Genomic DNA, 18916 nt, shown 5'->3' on the forward strand with positions numbered 1-18916 from the left:
GATACCCCATGATTGAGCATATCAAAGCTACCCTAAGCGACAATGGTTGAGAAGATAGTAAGCAGAAATGGGGTGACCGCTAGCCAGATGCAGATGTTTTTAATGCACTATTTCACTGCCCACCTTTGTGATCAGGCAAGTATTGTTACATTTTCTGGTGGAGGTTGGAAACTATTCCTTTATGGCTTAAGTAGAACACCATCCTGGTGGCTGCAATCAGAGGAAAACAATTATATTTAGGGAGGTGGACCATAAAATAGACATTAAGCCTCATTTCTTTAGATGCAAAGAAACTAAAATGCCCATTTGATGCGCAGTCCCTGGATGCCTCTTGTGATGTGTATACCAATATTGCATCTGGTTGTCTACCTCAGAATGTGTGTGTGTACTGCCTGTCACATTGGACAGCTGCAAAGCAGGCAAGTTGTCATCGATTTCACAGAAAAGAGAAGTGTCTGGTTTTCAGTCAATCAAGCTTTTGATAGATTTTGGCTAATTTGTCTTTATTGTTTTTAATGCTGGAAACCTTCTTTGAGCCAAAGAAGGTGATATTAGGAGGGGGTGACTAAAACCTTGGAGGTTGTTTTTTTTTAATGAGCTTTGTAAAGAAGGTGGAAGAATTGGAAGATGGAAGAGTGCAGAGCCTCAGATCCAGATAGCTAAAGCCATGTGACCACTGGAACATTCAAGAGGCCAGAGAGGAAAGTATGAAGGTTCTCTGGAGGGGATTTTATGGAGATAATATAAGCAAAGGGATTTTAACACAGACACAAACAGTTTAAATGAGATCTGTTGGTTGACTAGGAACCAAGCAAGAGTGGATGGTAGGCAGAAGACTTGTATTCATTTGAACCTTATCTGACCTTTATATTTTAAACAATCCAGAATACGGTTCATACGGTTCATTGTCTAATCAGTCCTTCTGTTCTCTCTAGGTGGTTGGCCTTCTCCTCCCTCAGCAGACATTGGGAACTACTGTTTTCTGGCAGGTAAGGAGAATTGTTTGGATTTATAACCATGTCATGAGTAAATCAATATATGTAGAGCATGCTTTTGACAGTGTTAGAGAATCAGATTGTGAACACTCTGATAGGAATTTTGAACAGCAAGTTTGCACATAATACCGAAATTGGTGGAGTGGTAAATAGTGAGGAGGGTACTTTTAGATTACAGGAAGATTTAGACAGGCTGGTTAAATGGGTTAATCAGTGGCAAATGGAATTTAGTCTGGAGCATGAGGTAATGCACTTAGGTTGGACAAACAGATGATAAGTAGGTGAGGACCCTGGGAGGCACTGAGGATCACGGGGACCTTGGTATATCTTGGACAGCAGCAATCCCTTCAGGCATCAGGACAGGTGAATAAAGTAGTTAAGAAGTCATATGGTATATTTGGTTTTATTAACTGAGGCATAAAGTTTAAGAACAGGGTGGTGGTGCTGGAACTGTACAAAATGTTAGTTCGGCCGTAGGTAGAGCATTCAGGAATCCACATAATCGAAGGGATGTCAGTTCACTGGAGAGGGTGAAGGGGAGATGTACCGGGAGGTTGCCTCAGCTGGACAGTTTCATTTCTGATGAGAGATTTGACAGACTGGGGTTGTTTTCCTTGGAGCAGAGTCAGTGGGCCAAAAGGCCTTTCTCTGTGCTATAGGTGGCTATGATTCCTTCATCCTTGATCTTGCACACTGCTCTGCCAAACCTAACTGGTTTCTTTCACCTTCTCTCCTCATTTCGAATATAGCTGTTGTCAGTACTCCTCAAAATTTTCACTTTTAGCTAATAACTATACTAGGGAAATGAGGAAAAATTTATTTATTGAGACAATAAAAATTGTGGGAAGTGGTTGAGGCTTAATAGCTAATACCCTGCAAAAGGTGACCAGATGAATGTGGAAACCAAAAAGGAATGGAAAGATAAACAATCTGAGATGAAGTAAATAAAGTTCATGTGAAACCATATTGGACTAGTTGGCCTAATGTATACACTTATGTGTATACTCTACATAATTCCCATACCACACTCTGGCACTCCTTGTGATGTCCTAACCTTGCCAAAATGACTATTTCCCACTCTGCGGTGTTCAAACTATCTCCTTGTGCCTACCACAATTACTTAACATCTTTCACCTAATTTGGACACTCCAGTCCTGCTGAAGTAGGCCAGTCAGCCCATCAAGTCTGCTCTGCCATTTGATCATGGCTGATATGTTTCTCAACCCTGTTCTTCTGCCTTCTCCTCTTCATCTCATTACCAATCAAAAATCTATTTATCCCTGCCTTAAATACACTGGATGACTTGGCCTCCCCAGTCTTCTGTTGCAATAAGGTCTACAGATTAACCATCCTAAACTGAAGAAATTCCTCCTCATTTCAATTGTAAAGGGTCATCTCTTCACTCTGAATCTGTGCCCTCTGGTACTAGTCTCTCTTACTAGTAGAAAAATCTTCTCCATATTCAATCTAAGCAGACCTCTCAGTTTACTGTAAGTTTCAAAGAGACGACCCTCACCCTTCTAAACTCCAAGTACATACCCAACATCCTCGACCACTGCTCATACGATAACCCCTTCATCCCTGGATCATTCTTGTAAAATTCCGCTGAACTCCTTCCAAGATCAGAACATCCTTCCTTAGTATGGGTTACAAAACTGCTCATAATATTTCAGATGCAGTCTGACCAGAGCCTTATAGTCTTAGCAATATAAGAACCTCCCTGTTCTTGTATTCTAGCTCTCTCGAAATAAATACTAACATTGCATTGGCTTTCCTAACTGCCAACTGCACTATCATGTTAACCTGAAGGAATCCAGAAATAGGACTGCAATTCCCATTTAGAAAATAGTCTACATCTGTCTTCTTCCTACCAAAATGCATAACGTGATACTTTCCAACATTGTATTCCATCTGCCACTTCTTTTCCCACTTTCCTAGCCTGTCCAAATCCTCTGTAGCCTCTCCGCTTCCTCAACACTACCTGTCCCTCCACCAGTGTCATCTGTGCCCTCAGTTCCTTCATCCAAATCGTTGATGTATAACAAGAATAGTTGTGGTTCCCACACTGACCCCTGTCGAATTCCACTAGTCACCGGCTGCCATCCTAAAAAAGTCACCTTTGTCGTTCCTCTCTATCTTTTGCCAGTCAGCCAATCCTCTATCCATGCCAGTACTTTGCTCCTAACACCATAGAACATAGAAAAGTACAGCACAGAACAGGCCCTTTGGCCCAAGATGTTGTGCCGAGAATTAATCCTAACGTAAAATAAAATCACTTTACCTACGCACCCCTCAACTCACTCTATCCATGTGCATGTCCAGCAGTCACTTAAATGTCCCTAATGACTCTGCTTCCACCACCACTGCTGGCAATGCATTCCATGCATTCACAACTCTTTGCGTAAAGAACCTTCCTCTGACGTTCCCCTCTATACCTTTCTCCTAATATCTTAAAACTATGACCCCTCGTGCCAGTCAATCCTGCCCTGGGGAAAAGTCTCTGGCTAGGTAAAAACAATGACTGCAGATGCTGGAAACCAGATTCTGGATTAGTGGTGCTGGATGAGCACAGCAGTTCAGGCAGCATCCAAGGAGCAGCGAAATTGACGTTTCGGGCAAAAGCCCTTCATCAGGAATAAAGGCAGAGAGCCTGAAGCGTGGTGAGATAAGCTAGCTTATCTCTTCACACTTCAGGCTCTCTGCCTTTTTTCCTGATGAAGGGCTTTTGCCCGAAACATCGATTTTACTGCTCCTCGGATGCTGCCTGAACTGCTGTGCTCTTCCAGCACCACTAATCCAAAAGTCTCTGGCTATTAACTCGATCTGTTCCTCTCATTATCTTGTATGCCTCGATCAGGTCTCCTCTCTTCCTCCTTCTCTCCAGAGAGAAAGGTCCAAGCTTAGTCAACCTCTCTTCATAAGGCAAGCCCTCCAGTCCAGGCAGCATCCTGCTAAACCTTCTTTGCACCCTCTCCAAAGCCTCTGTATCTTTCCTATAGTAGGGCGACCAGAACTGGACACAATATTCCAAGTGTGGCCTCACAAGGCACTTGTAGAGCTGTAGCAAAACCTCGCGACTCCTAAAATCGATCCCCCTGTTAATGAAAGCTAAAACACCATATGTTTTCTTAACAACCCTATTCACTTGGGTGGCAACTTTGAGAGATCTAAATACTTGCACACCCAGATTCCTCTGTTCCTCCACACCGCCAAGAATCCTGTCTTTAATCCTGTCTTTAATCCTATATTCAGCATTTGAGTTTGACCTTCCAAAATGCACCACTTCACATTTATCCAGGTTGAACTCCATCTGCTATTTCTCAGCCCAGCTCTGCATCCTGTCTATGTCGCGCTGCAGCCTGCAATAGTTTAGATTACTTACAGTGTGGAAACAGGCCCTTCGGCCCAACATGTCCACACCGACCTGCCAAAGCGCAACCCACCCAGACCCATTCCCCTACAACTAACACTACGGGCAATTTAGCATGGCCAATTTACCTAACCTGCACATTTTTGGACTTGTGGGAGGAAACCAGACCACCCGGAGGAAACCCACGCAGACATGGGGAGAATGTGCAAACTCCACACAGTCAGTCGCCTGAGGCGGGAATTGAACCCAGGTCTCTGGCGCTATGAGGCAGCAATGCTAACCACCGTGCCACCCACTAATAGCCCTTGATACTCTCAACGGCACCTCCAACCTTTGTGTCATCTGCAAATTTACTAACCCACTCCTCAACCTCCTCATCCAAGTCATTTATAAAAGCTACAAAGAGCAGAGACCCAAGAACAGAGCCCTGCGGATACACTCCAGGCAGAATACTTTTCATCTCCAACCATTCTCTGCCTTCAGTCAGCCAACCAATTCTGAATCCAGATAGCCAAGCCTTCTTGTATCCCATACTTTCTGACGTTATGAATGAGCCTACCATGGAGAACCTCATTAAATGCCTTTCTGAAGTCCATATACACCACACCCACTGCTCAACCTTCATCAACCTGTCTTGTCACCTCCTCAAAGAACTTGCATTTTATTCATACATGAGGAATAAGAGAATGATCAGGGAGAAGGTAGGGCTGGTCAGGTGTAGCGTAGGAAACTTGTGCGAGGAGTCTGAGCAGATAGGAGAAGCTCTGAATGATTTGTGCGTCGGTTTTCACGAAGGGACCTTGTTGTGAATGAGAACTTTGAGGAGCTGGAATACAGGCTTGACTAGATCTAGATTGCTGAAGTTGATGTGCTGGAAATTTTGTCAAACCTTAAGATTGATAAGTACCCAGGGCCCAACCCAGATGTATCGTAGGCTGCTCCGGGAAGAGAGAAAGGAGGTTGCTAAGCCGCTGGCGAAGACCTTTGCCTCCTCACTCTCCAGAGGAGTCGTACCGGAGGATTGGAAGGAGGCAAATGTTGTTCCTCTTTTCAACAAGGGGAATAGGGAAATTCCTGGCGATTACAGACTAGTCAGTCTTACGTCTGTGGTCAGCCAAGTTTGATCATATCTTATTTCACAACTTCCTGTGTGACACCTTGTCAAAGACATTCTGGAAATCCAAATAGATCACACCTTTTGGCTCTCCTTTGTTTGACTTGTTTATTATTTCTTAAAGAATTGTAACAAATTTGTCAAGTATGACCTCCCCTTGACAAAGCCATGCTGACTCATACCTACTTTACCATGCAATTCTAAGTTCTGCGTAATTGTCCCTTTTTAATGGATTACCAATGACTGAGATCTGGTTAACCTCCCCTCCCCCATTAATATTCTCTTCCTCACAGAATGGCTTATTATTGATTTAACAATAAAAAGAGGAAATATAAAGGATAAGTCCAAACTATTAATTGAATCCCAAATAATGGAAGAACTCCAACAAGCAATGTGACTGCATCTGTGAATTGCAAAGATAGGTCATTGTGGATACCCATCTCTGTTTCTTGAGCCAATGTCTTATCTAATGTCAAAAATGAGAAACAGAAATAGAAATTGCTGAAAAACTTAGCAGGTCTGGCAGCATCTGCAGAGAGAAAGTAGAGTTAATGTTTCGAGTCCAATGACCCTTCAGAACTGAGTTTTTCCTCCAATTTCTGTATTTGTTTCTGATTTCTAGCATCCGTTTTTGGTGGGTTTTCTTATTGCAGAAAGTGACATCTACTGGTAAACAGTGATTACTGAAGGAGCTAAGAGTTATTTGGTGCTCAGTCGTACATTGTCTTTATTTATTTTTACCATCTACAAGGTGAGTTGGACCATCAGTGCCAGCAATATTGTGTTGAATTACATTTTGTAATCTCATTTCCAGTGTAGCCCCCACTCGACCATCATGATCAAACTAGGGGGGGTCAGTACTGGTGTACGAAGAACAGCAAGAGAGCATACAAGGTAGAATCTGTTCTTTGTAAAAAAAAAGCTGCCATCCTGGTGAAGGTAAAACATAAAGTATAAGCATGCTAAACCACAGATCTGGCCAAAGTTCTGCAACACTGCTACAACCAGTCATAAATGAATCACAGAATTGCAAAACTGTTAAGGTGCAGAAGAAGGTGATTTGGCCTACCATGGCTAGCTGTCTGCATTTTAACAATGCCAATCTCCTGCCTTTTCCCAGTAACCCTGTACATCTTTTCTGTTTAAATAATCAGTGTCCTCTTGAATGCCTCGATTGAATTTTTCTCCACCATAATTCCAGACAGTGCATTCCAGATCCTAATACTCACTACAAGAAAAGTCTTTTCACAAATCTCATTTGCTTTTTTTGCAAAACACTACTGTGCCCTTAGGTTCTCAATGAGTGTTCTCCCAATCCAATCTTTCCACATTCCTCATGATTTTAAAAATTTCCACCAAATCTCCTCTTCTCCTCTCACTTGGACAAAAACAGTTTCAAATTTTCCATCTTATCTCACAATTGAAATATCTCATCCCAGGAACCAGTCTTATAAACCTCTTCTAAACTCTCTCCAGTGCATTTGCAACCTTCCTATAATGTGCCCAGAACTGTACGCAGTACTCCAGGAGAAAGTCAAGACTGCAGATGCTGGAGATCAGAGTCAAGAGCGTGGTGCTTGAAAAGCACAGCAGGTGAGGTGGCATCCGAGGAACAGGAGAATTGATGTTTTGGGCATAACCCCTTCATCAGGAATCTTATGCAAGAAACGTCAGTTCTTCTGCTCCTTGGATGCCGTCTGACTTACTGTGCTTTTCCAACACCGCACTCTCAACAATACTCCAGGCCTTGCACACTCAACCCTCGACAACCTTTAATTCCCCTGTCTAACAAGAAACTATCTACCTCCGCCTTAAAAATATTCAATATATCTGCCTCCCCACCATCCGAAGCGAAGTTCCAAAGTCGCACAGCCCTCTAAGGGAAAAAAAAATTCCCCTCCTCTCTACCTGAAAAGGTGGCCCCTATTTTTTCAACAGTGCCACTAATTCTTCACTGACCTACAAAAGCAAACATTCTTTCTATGTCTATCTTGTCAAGACTATTCAGGATCTTTTAAACTTCAGTCAAATCATCCGTCGCTCTTCCAAACTCCAGACAAGTTGAGGGAAGAGGTATGCTAGTTGTCAGAGGGAAGTTAAAGCTGGAAAGGCAACAAGTAAGATCGGTCAAACAGGAGGGTTCATAGATGCTAAAAACATGAAGGTCAGGGTGGAAGGCCACGAGAGGGAAGATTGAGGGAAGAAAGTGATGAGTGGCAGAGAACAAAGGCGGTGTTATTGGGGAGGTGGGGAGTGATGTGACAGTTTTTTTAAAAGGACTGAAGATGCACTGTAACTACACTAAAATGAAAATGGGACAAGACTGTTTGGGAAACTTCCCTAATTTACAAACCATGCTGAATGAAAATGTTTTTTAGAATGCACTTTAAACAGGAGCTATGTATCCTACAGAGAGATAGCATCCAATTCCCTCTGATATCATTGGTGTTTTCAGACCATTCAAGCCTATTCCATCATTCCATAAGATCATGGCCAATCTGTGGTCTAATTCCATATGCTTGCCTTGGGCTCTTTTCCTTTGATACCCTTGCTTAATAATAATTTATTTCCCTCAGATTTAAATGTGACAATTGAATAACATTGACTATTGTTTGAGGAAGAGAGTTCCAAACCTCCATGTCTCTTTTTGTGTAGAAGTACTTTCCAGCATAGCCTGGCCCTGAGACTGTGTCCCCTGCTTCCAGAGTGTTCTGCCTGTGGAAATAGTTTATCTTTATCTACCTTGTCTTTCCCTGTTAATATTCTAAATACATCAAATAGATCACCCCTTAACCTTCTAGAATTCTAGAGAATAAAAGCCTAATTAGTGTAATTTCTCCTCAAAGCTTAACCCCTGAAGTCCAGGTATCATCTTTGCAACCTGCACTGAATTCGCTCCAAAGCCACCCTTCCTAAGGTGTGATGCTGAGGTCTGCTCACAGTACTCTAAGTTGGGTCCACCTAGGGTTTTGTACAACTGCAGCATAACATCTGCATTGCTACGCTGCAGCTCTTTAGATATGAAGGCCAGCATTCCATTAGCCTTCTTGACTATTTTCTCCACCTGTTCATGGCATTTTAAAGAGCTATCCAAATCTCATTGAACACTCGCGATATAATTTTGTGCTTTCTTAAAAATACATTGATCTATCCTTTCTCGGTTTGAAACAGATAACCTCATACTTGCTTGTATTAAAATCTACCTACTACAGCTTTGTCCATTCACCTAATCTATCAATATCCTGTTGTAATTTTATCCTGTTGTCTGGGGGGAGATGATGGCCTAGTGGTATTATCACTAGACTGTTAATCTGGGGAACTGGGTTCAAATCCTATTGCTGCAGATGGTGGAATTTTAATTCAATAAAAATCTGGAATTAAGAGTCTAATGATGACCATGAATCCATTGCCAATTATTGGTGAAACATCCCATTTGGTTCACTAATATTCTGGAAGCTGCCATCCTTACTTGGTCAGGGTTACATGTGACACCAGACCCACAGCAATATTGTTGACTCTTAACTAACCACTGGGCAATTAGGGATGGGTACTAAATGTTGGCCTAGCCAGTGATGCTCTTATCCTGTGAATGAATTTAAAAAAGATATCTGCAATTTTGTTGACAGAGTTCAGGATTTTGACCCAGTGATGTTTGAAAGAACAGCAATTATATTTCCAAGTTGAAATGATGCTTGACTTGGAAGGGTATTTGAAGGTGATGGTGTTCCCACGCACTACTTCCCTTGTCAGCTGTTGTTTGTAAGTTTGGGAGATACTAAAAACTAACTCGTAAGAGTAAAAAAAAAGGTTTTTTTTCAGTGTACCGGTAACAGAAGGAGTAGCAACTTAACACAATCTGCTTTAATGTATGAAATGTTTCTTGTGTAATTGTTATCCCATCACCTTCCACGACTGGCAGCTATGGGCACCTGGCTTCACTCCAATTTTAATCCTGAAATTGGTCAAGAGGCTCCTTCAACTTGTATGTTTTCCTCTGTCCTTAAATATATCTCTTAAAAATGTTGCTTCCTGACAAAACTTTGGTCTGAAAGAATGGACTGTAGTACATGTTGGGTATTTTGCAAAGCTCATATCCATTTTTATAATTTACTAGGAGTTAGATATTTTAAAAAAGTGCTGAGGTAATAGATGTTTGAGTATTTAAAGGAGTTTTTATTTATTCAGGGAACGTGGGTGTCACTGGCTTGTCCAGCATTTATTGCCCATCCCTTTGCCTTAACCACAGCAGTTCATTTGGTGCAGGTACATCCACAATGCTGTTAGAGAGAGAGTTCCAGGACTTTGACCCAATAACACTGAAGGAACAGTGATATATTTCCAAAGAAGGATGGTGAATGGCTTGGAGGGGACCTTACAGGTAGTGGTGTTCTCATGTATCTGCTGACCTTTTTCTTCTGGATAGTGTAACTCATAGACAGATGCTTTCAAAGGAGCCGTAATGATTTTCTGCAATGTATCGAGCAGATGCCACACACTGCCCCTACAGAGACAACATTTGTGCATGTGGTGCCAATTAAATGGGCTGTTTTGTCTTGGATGGTGTCAAGCTTTTGGACCTGTACTAATCTAGGCAAGTAGAGAGTATTACACCACACTCCTGATTTGTGCCTTGTAGGTGGTGGGCATGCTTTCAGGAGGCAAGTTACTTGCCTCAGTATTCCTCGCCTCTGATCTGCTCTTGCAGCTGCTGTGTTTAAGCGGTGAGTCCAGTTGAGTTTCTGGTCAATGGTAACACTCAGAATATTGACAGCAGATTCAATTATGGTGATACCATTCATTGTTGATCCTTGGTTGACTTTTGTGTGGTGTGAATATTTGTCACTTGTCAACCCAATTCTGGATGTTGCTGCATTTGGGCATGGCCTGCTTCAGTATCTGAAGAGTCTTCAATGATGCTTAACAATCATCAGCAATTATATCTACTTCTGACCTTATAATGGACAAACAGTCATTGAATTAGCAGCTGAAGATAGTTGGGCCTAGGACACTGCCCTGCGGAACTCCTGCAGAGATGACTTTAGCTGAGATGACTGATCGCCAATAACCATAACCATCTTCTTTTGTGCCAGATATGACTCCAAATAGCAGAGAGTTTATCCCTGATTCCTATTGGCTCTAATTTTAATTGGGCTCCTTGAGATCAGACTTAGTCAAATGTAGCCTTGATGTCGAGCAAATTCATTCTCACCTCCCCTCTGGATTCATCTTCCTGATGAAGGGCTTATGCCCGAAACGTCAATTCTCCTGCTGCTCAGATGCTGCTGACCTACTGTACCTTCCCAGCACCACACTCTTGACTCCCCTCTGGAATTTACAGGTTAGTGGGCTAGTTGGAAAGGAAGTATTTCTTCTAATTATGGGAGTTAGAATAAGGTAATTTTACATTTTAATCGGAGCTAAACTGCTTAGATTGAACCATGAAGCACCTTTTCGAAGAGAGGACAGTGAAAACATGGAACTCTCTACCCCAGAACTGTTGAGACTGAGCATCAAATGAAACTTGACAGACGTCAGCTGGGCAAGGATATGAAGGATTAAAGAAGCAAGGCGAGTAAATAAAGTTGAATACAGATTGGCCAACTGAATGGCAGAACAACTCATGGCATATGGGCTACTTTTCTTTCTGGATGGCGATTTTGTAAATAAGTAGCTAACAGTAACATATAAAACAAAACAATTTGAATTTGAGACATTAGGGACATTCTTAAGTTGCCCACCTGAACAGTGAGACGCATGAGCCCTTAGAGATCACATTATTGGGAGCCCAGTAAGTTTGAATAAATTAAATGGAAGAGTTGAAGAAGTGTGACTGGAATGCAATATTTAATTCACAGCACCTCACTCAGTGAGGTGTACCATTTGCAGTATTTGCAGAGTTGTGAAGAGTACAAAGGTCAGCACCTAAAAGGTCAAGTAAAATCCTCAAATATTCATGAGGCAGAGCAGATAGAATCTCACAGGAATAGTGAATTGATATGGAGAAAAGCTGACCCATAGTTGAAATTTTCCACTTCTCATTGAACTTAGTAACAGATAATTGAAAATATTTGAGATTCCAGTGCTTCTACTGAAAAGAGGTCAAAGCAATAATAGGGCTATTAGTTTGACATGTACAGTAGGAAAAACATTGATGTCTATTAAAAGGGAAGCAATTAACTTGTAATGGCAATAAATCCAAGCCAACGTGGTTTATGAAATGCAGGTCACGCCTAACTAATTCACTGGAATTCTTTGAGGATGTAACTAAACTAACAAATGCAATCGCTGTTCATTGTCTTTACTTAGAAAAGTCAACCCCTCCCCTTCTGCCTCCCACAAGGTGCCTACTCTTGTTGGAATGCAATTAGGAATTTAAGAGCAGGAATAGAGCCATTCAGCCCCACTGAGTTTGCTCTGCCATTCAGTTAGATCATGGCTGATAGTCTCCATGCCATTTTCCTGGGCTATCTCCATATCGCTTGATATCATTTGTACCCAAATGATACAACAGTGTTTGATTTGAACTTGACTCAGTGATTGAACTTGCACAGCCCTCTCAGGTAGAACATTCCAACACCCATTGAATTTTTTGTACTTTATTCTTTCATGGATAATGAATATTATCAACAAGTCCAACATATGTTGCCCACCCTTAATTACCATTCAACTGAATGACTTGGCAGGCCAGTCCAGAGGACACTAAAGAGACAACTATATTGCTGTGAAACTGAAGTCACAAAGCAACCAGATCAGGTGAGGATAGCAGACGTCCTTCCCAAAAGAACATTGGCAAACCAGATAGGTTTTTACAATGATCAATGTTGGTCACTATTCTGAGATTATTTTTCAATTCCAGAACTATTAATTGAATTTAAACTAAAGACTGATAGATCCCCAGGGCCTGCTACTCTGCCTCCCTGAATATGAAAGGGAAATATTGGAGGTGTTGCTGGTCATCTTCCAATATTACAGACTCAGGAGCACAGAATCCTTACAATGTGAAAAGAGGCCATTCTGCCCAATGACTCTTCACCAACCCTTCAAACAACATACCCCAAATGCACATAAACTAACATTTACCTTGGCTAATTCACCTAGCCTACACATTCCTTTAATATTATGGGCAATTTAGCATGGCCAATCCACCTAACCTGAACATCTTTGGACTGTGGGAGGAAACCAGAGCACCTGGAGGAAACCCACGCACTCACAGGGAAAACGTGCAAACTCCACACAAACGGTCACCCAAACGTGGAATCAGTCCTAGGCCCCTGGAAGTGTGAGGCAACAGTGCTAACCATTAAGCCGTACTATGCCACCCCAAGCAGTATAGATTGGAGGATGGCAAATATAACTTCACTGTTTAACAAAGGTGGGAGAGAAAACTCAGAGAATTACAGATCAGTTAGCCTTGCATCAGTAATGGGGAAAATGTTACAGTCTACTATAAAACATATAACAGAACACTTAGAAAACTTGCTTTCTGTTCCTCACTCACTTGTGTTAATATTCTTTTTTCCCTTTTCATCCATTTCATGGTTATCCTGTGTTGAATTATAAATTGGTCCTAATTGTTGGGGTTAAAACATTTTGTGGAAACTTTTGAAGCCACTTCCTTTGACAAATGCAACCTTTAACCGTTTATTTGTTAGCAGAATTGGTTTAGCTTTACTGTTGTATTTTTGTGTGGAAGAGGAATGTATACTTGTTCTTCACCTCTACTGAAGTAAAAACCAAATTCTGTTTCATTATTTGGTGATAAAAGTCAAAAAAGAGAGGAGTATCTCCTTACCTGCCCCTTACCCAAACTCCCTCTCTCACTTAATTCCCATCTTCTCACAGTCCAAGCCACACTGCTCGGGTTGCACAAGATGTCTGAGTTAACTAGTCACATTCTCAGGATAGGCAGTTGGCCATTTAGAGCTGAGATGAAGAGAATAAGTGTTGTGTACCTTTGGAATCCTCTACTATAAGGCCCCAGGGATTAGGTTAGATTAGATTCTCCACAGTATGGAAGCAGGCCCTTCGGCCCAACAAGTCCACACCGACCCTCTGAAGAGTAACCCACCCAGACCCATTCTCCTACACTATATTTACCCCTGACTATGGGCAATTTAGCATGGCCAATTCACCTAACCTGCACATCTTTGGATTGTGGGAGGAAACTGGAGCATCCGGAGGAAACCCACGCAGACACAGGGAGAATATGCAAACTCCACACAGACAGTCACCCGAGGCAGGAATCGAACCCTGGTCGCTGGCGCTGTGAGGCAGCAGTGCTAACCACTGAGCCACCATGCCACCCCAAATGCTCGGTTGTTGAGTCTGTTCAAGACAAATATCAACAAATATTTATGATTCTAAGAACCCAAGGAATTTTGGATAGTGCAGAATGATGTAACTGAGTAACAAGATGGTGGAGCAGCTTCGTAGGCCAAATGGCTACTCCTCCTACTTTTATAGTCTTTGAATATCAAAATGGCCATTCTAACGTAAACCTTATTTTGAATTGGTGAGCTCTCTGATCATTGGGGCAGCATTGCTGATTCTTTGACAGGTCATGGATCATTGGGATAAGAATTAAGGAAGGGAACACCTGCTAGTTTTCAGTTTTGCTGCTCAGGCCAGTTGTCATATTGATTAATATGGACAAACTCAACAGGAATTAGAGCCTAAAGTTTGCTAGTCTGTATATCTTTCCTTTTCTCTCACTGATTCAGGCGTAGGTAAGATTATTTCTCAATAATGGATTGTTGACTACCTCCTTGGTTGACAATTTGTATGCATTGACGATTGTTTTTTTAAATTTTTTGTAGTGGTTGAACCAGAGTCACAATGCCTGTGTGAACTATGCAAACAGAAACGCAACAAAGGTAAGATGGATTCGAAAGGCCTTTGTTCAGTGTTTCTAATGCAACTCCTCACTTTAGTACCTTACAACATCTTCTGTATTTTTTGCTGGACACTCTTTTCCTTGGCCATACTTCCATGATAAGGTTTTGGCCATTTAAAACTGAGGAAACATTTCTTCACAGAAGAGAATATTTAGAATTTCCAATTGCAAAGATCTGAGGCACACAGAACTCAGTCACTGAGTATATTTAAGCATGAAATCTGCAGATGTTTGAGGAGTAGGAGAATCAATGAGTTTATAGCAGAGAGCAGGAAAGTGGCGTTCATATAGAAGATCGGTCATCAGTGCTGGGTCCATTGCTTTTCATCATTTATATAAATGATTTGGATATGAACATAGAAAGGTATAGTTAGTAAGTTTGCAGATGACACCAAAATTGGAGGTGTAGTGGACAGCGAAGAAGGTTACCTCAGAGTACAACAGAATCTTGATCAGATGGGCCAATGGACCAAGGAGTGACAAATGGAGTTTAATTTAGATAAATGGGCGGTGTTGCATTTTGGAAAGGCAAATCAGAGCAGGATTTATCCACTTAATGGTAAAGTCCTGTGGGGTGTGTTGCTGAACAAAGAGATCTTGGATTTCATGGTTCCTTGAAAGTGGAGTTCCAGGTAGAAAGGATAGTGAAGAAGGTGTTTGGTATGCTTTATTTTATTGGTCAGTGCATTGAGTATAGAAGTTGGGAGGTCATGTTATGGCTGTACAGGTCATTGATTAGGCCACTATTAGAATATTGCATGCAATTCTCTGCTATAGGAACGATGTTATGAAACATGAGAGGGTTCAGAAAAGATTTACTAGGATGTTGCCAGGTTTGGAGGGTTTGAGATACAAGGAGAAGCTGAATAGGCTGGGGCTATTTTCCCTGGAACTTCGGAGGCTGAGGGGTGACCTTATAGAGGTTTATAAAATCATGAAGGGTATGGATAGGGTAAATTGACAAGATATTTTGCCAGGGCAGGGGAGTCCAAAACTAGAGGGCGTAGGTTTAATGTGATTTAAAGATTTAAAAGCGACCTGAGGGGCAACGCTTTCATGTATGGAATGAGCTGTCAGAGGAAGTGGTGGAGGCTGGTACAATTACAACATTTAAAAGGCACCTGGATGGGTCTATAAATAGGAAGGGTTTAGAGGGATATGGGCCAAGTGGAAAATGGAACTAGATTATGTTAGGATAACCAGTCGACATGGAGGAGTCGGTCCGCAGGGTCTGTTTCCGTGCTGTATAGCTCTATAACTCAATATTAGAATAGAACAGCAATTAATTGTCACTTGTATATACAAAAATACAGTGAGATGTGTATTAGTCGCCATAATTTGGCACCATTTTAGTTACAGAAATTATAAAAAGAAATAATTGAGATAAGGTTCGGGCAAAGTTTATCTTTTGTTCCCTCCACGGCTCCTGGGTTTATGGAGTGGCTATGGGACACTGCCATCAAAGCTGTCCATGAGGTCACCAAAGCAAGGATTTCCAAACTGGACCCACCACACTACTACCACTGAAGCCAACACCAAAACCACTGCGTTGCTGCCATAACAAAGAGGGACAGACTGGACCACTAAGGTGCAAACGTTGAAACCATCACTCGAGTCATTACCACTTCAGTGACAGCCCAGAGCTGCCACATTGCCACCATAGGCACGAGGAATGGACCAGAACCACCATATGGCACAACAGAAACCACTGCACCGCCGCTACAAGGAATGGACCAGACCCACTGACGATGAAGCCTTTGATAAAACCACGGCCACAATGGCCACAAGGAAAGGACGTCTGGACGCCCTCACAACTGCATTTCTTCACCCTGGAGCTGGAGAAAAGGTGAACTTTCCTACAAAAGAAACAAAACAAAAAATGAAGAATGAAGGAGAATACGGCTAGCCAAGTGAGTGGGAACATACAGGCAGAGAGCCCGAACACTTTCTACCCTGCTGCCACAGTCATCTTTTTGATAAGCGGCGAGGTGATTTTCTCACTATGCAGCAGCAAGTCGCCAATTAAGGGAGATTATTTCTTGTTAATGTTATGAAGATGTGGGTATACTGTACCTTTAAGGAAGTTAAAAGCTAGAAGACCTACCTGACAGCACCAAGTGTTCTGAAAGAAAAGGTAACATTTGGTCAAACAACTTGGTTAGCTGGTTGCCTGGAGACAACAACAAATTCAAATTCAGCCAATCAGTTTAAATTATACCCTGAAATACCAACCTCCAATCAAGGTTGAATTGAGTATATTGACAACCTTAAAAGCCAGTGACATAATCCGATGCTTTGGGGGTATAAGACCAGAGAAAATTGAATAGTTGGGAGGCGAACTGCCAAGCCACCAGCATGTAAAGATTGCCCGAAAAATAGCTATCGAAAAGGAACCTACATCAATCTGTAACCTGTGAAGCAGAATCCTCAAGAAGAAGAAAATAAGACAGGAATACAGAAAAGAACCGAAAGCTGCCTGGTTTTGAGATAACAAGTTTTGTTTTTGTAAATCTTAATCAGGATTTTTATCAGACCAGTATTGTAGAGGGGAAATCAAGAGATAGGTTAGAGGAAGGAGTTGTAAATAGTTGTAAGCTAATTATTCTCTGTTATACTTTAAGAAATAAAGTTGTTAATTTTTACCTTAAATAGTACTTAGCCTCTTGAATTTTCACGGATTACTGTACGGGATAATTCTTTTCTGTGTTGCTAGTCTAAATTAAGCAGGAGGGTTTACCCTGTGTTGTAACAGTGTGAGGGCTTGTCATCAGGATTTGAACTGGTTTAGACAGATTTGAATAGTTTTGGGGATACGATAATTCCCGGCTGATTTAAACACTTGCAGATTAGTGTCCTAGATCTTTAAATAAAACGTCGGTGTGAGACAGTTTGTTTAATTTCGGTGGCTTGTGGTTGGTTAAATTAAAAGTGACAGAAATGGATCTTAAAATTTCTGGGATTTGAAGATGATTCTCAAATTTGTCAAGAAAGTTTAGAAGAAAAAAAAGGCCAAACTTTTAGAATTAACAAATAAGTTAGATTTGGGTTTAACCAAGGTCAAAAGTAAAGCTGAAATTGTAAAGGAATTACTTCAAACACTTAGCTGTGTCAGAGAAACAGACAAGTACAGTAGAGGTAGAAAAACTTAAATTACAATTGAGGAAAATGGAGTCAGAAGATAAACAAAGGGAGACAGAGCAAAAAGAGAGTGAGTGAGAGAGAGAGAAGGTTCCGAGTTGCAAAGAGAGAGAGCACAAAGGGAGAGAGAATTTGAACTTGAGAAGTTGCGATTTAGTCAGCAAAGTCAAGTTAACAGGATGGAGATGAAAAGAGAAGTTAGTGATACATATAAATATGTCAAAACTCTGCCACATACTTATGAGAAAGATGTTGAAGCCTGCTTTACTTCATTTGAAAATTTGGCTAGGCAGATGGAGTGGTCCGAGGATTTATGGGAAATGCTAGTTCAGACTAAACTGGTAGGCAGAGCAGGTGAGGTATTTGCTGCACTGTCAGATGAGGAGTCAAGAGATTATGAAGAGGTTAACCAGGCTATTTTAAGTGCTTATGAATTGGCACCAGAAGCATAGAAACAGTGGCTCAGAAACACAAAAAAGGAACCAGGTCAGACTTATGTTGAGTTCGAAAGAATTAAACAGTCATTTTGATCAATGGGTGCATGCTTTGAAAGTAGAAAGGACCTTTGAGGCTCTAAGAGTGATTATTCTGCTGGAGGAGTTTAAAAACTCACTTGCAGAGATGGTAAAAATTCATGTGGAGGAACAGAAAATTCAGGAAGTGAGGAGGGCAGCAGAATTAGCAGATGAGTACATGTTGGTACACAAGCCTCTGGCCAGAATTTTGACCTGTGTGGGATAGAAGTTGAGAGAAGGCGAGATCCTACACTACAAAACCAAGAATCGAGAGCACTGGTAAGAATTTACCACAGGATAAAAAAGAAGCCCAAGAGGGTGGAAAGGAGGTGAAAGGCCTCAGGTGTTTCCACTGTGGTAAAGTGGGACACGTAAAGTCACAGTGCTGGTTATTAAAAAAAGGCACTGTGGGAAATGATGTGGTAAAAGAAGCTAAGCCAGTGACATTAGTGAAGGAGACCCCAAGAAGAGCCGAGGAGCTGCAGGAGAGTGCACGGCCTAGGCAGGAGCAGGTTACAAAGAATTTGCCTCTATGGGTGAAGTTACTTTAAGAGATACAGGATCTAACCAGTTGCTGATAGTAAGGGCTGAGTAAATATGCCCTCTTTCTGACCTGTTACCCGAGAGTGTGGTAATTTGTGGGATAGATGGACAGAAATTTAGCATTCCCCTATAAGATCAGTTTGGAGTGCCAACTCAAGACTGGGGAAGTTACAGTGGGAGTGATTAACGGAGTGTCTGTTCCCGGAATTCAGTTTGTTCTTGGGAATGATTAGGTATACAGCACTTTAAATCCAGTGTGTATCATGCCGAATCCCAGGGAGCTATTGATAGGTGGCATCAGACCTTGAAGACCATGTTGAGATCATACTTTGGATTAGTGGTGCTGGA

At 41.7% G+C, this 18916-nt stretch overlaps 1 protein-coding gene across 1 annotated transcript in view; it reads left to right on the forward strand.

Moving 5' to 3' along the window:
- The window catches only part of LOC140481584 (sideroflexin-5-like), a 327308-nt gene that overhangs the window by 135735 nt on the left and 172657 nt on the right, over positions 1–18916 (forward strand). The window contains exons 7-8 of the mRNA XM_072578021.1: positions 936–989; positions 14296–14352. Of these exons, the coding sequence (XP_072434122.1) occupies positions 936–989; positions 14296–14352 (111 nt within the window). The remainder of the gene's footprint in view (positions 1–935; positions 990–14295; positions 14353–18916) is intronic.

This window comes from Chiloscyllium punctatum, chromosome 1 (assembly GCF_047496795.1).
Source record: "Chiloscyllium punctatum isolate Juve2018m chromosome 1, sChiPun1.3, whole genome shotgun sequence".
In the NCBI taxonomy this organism is placed as follows: Eukaryota; Metazoa; Chordata; class Chondrichthyes; order Orectolobiformes; family Hemiscylliidae; genus Chiloscyllium; species Chiloscyllium punctatum.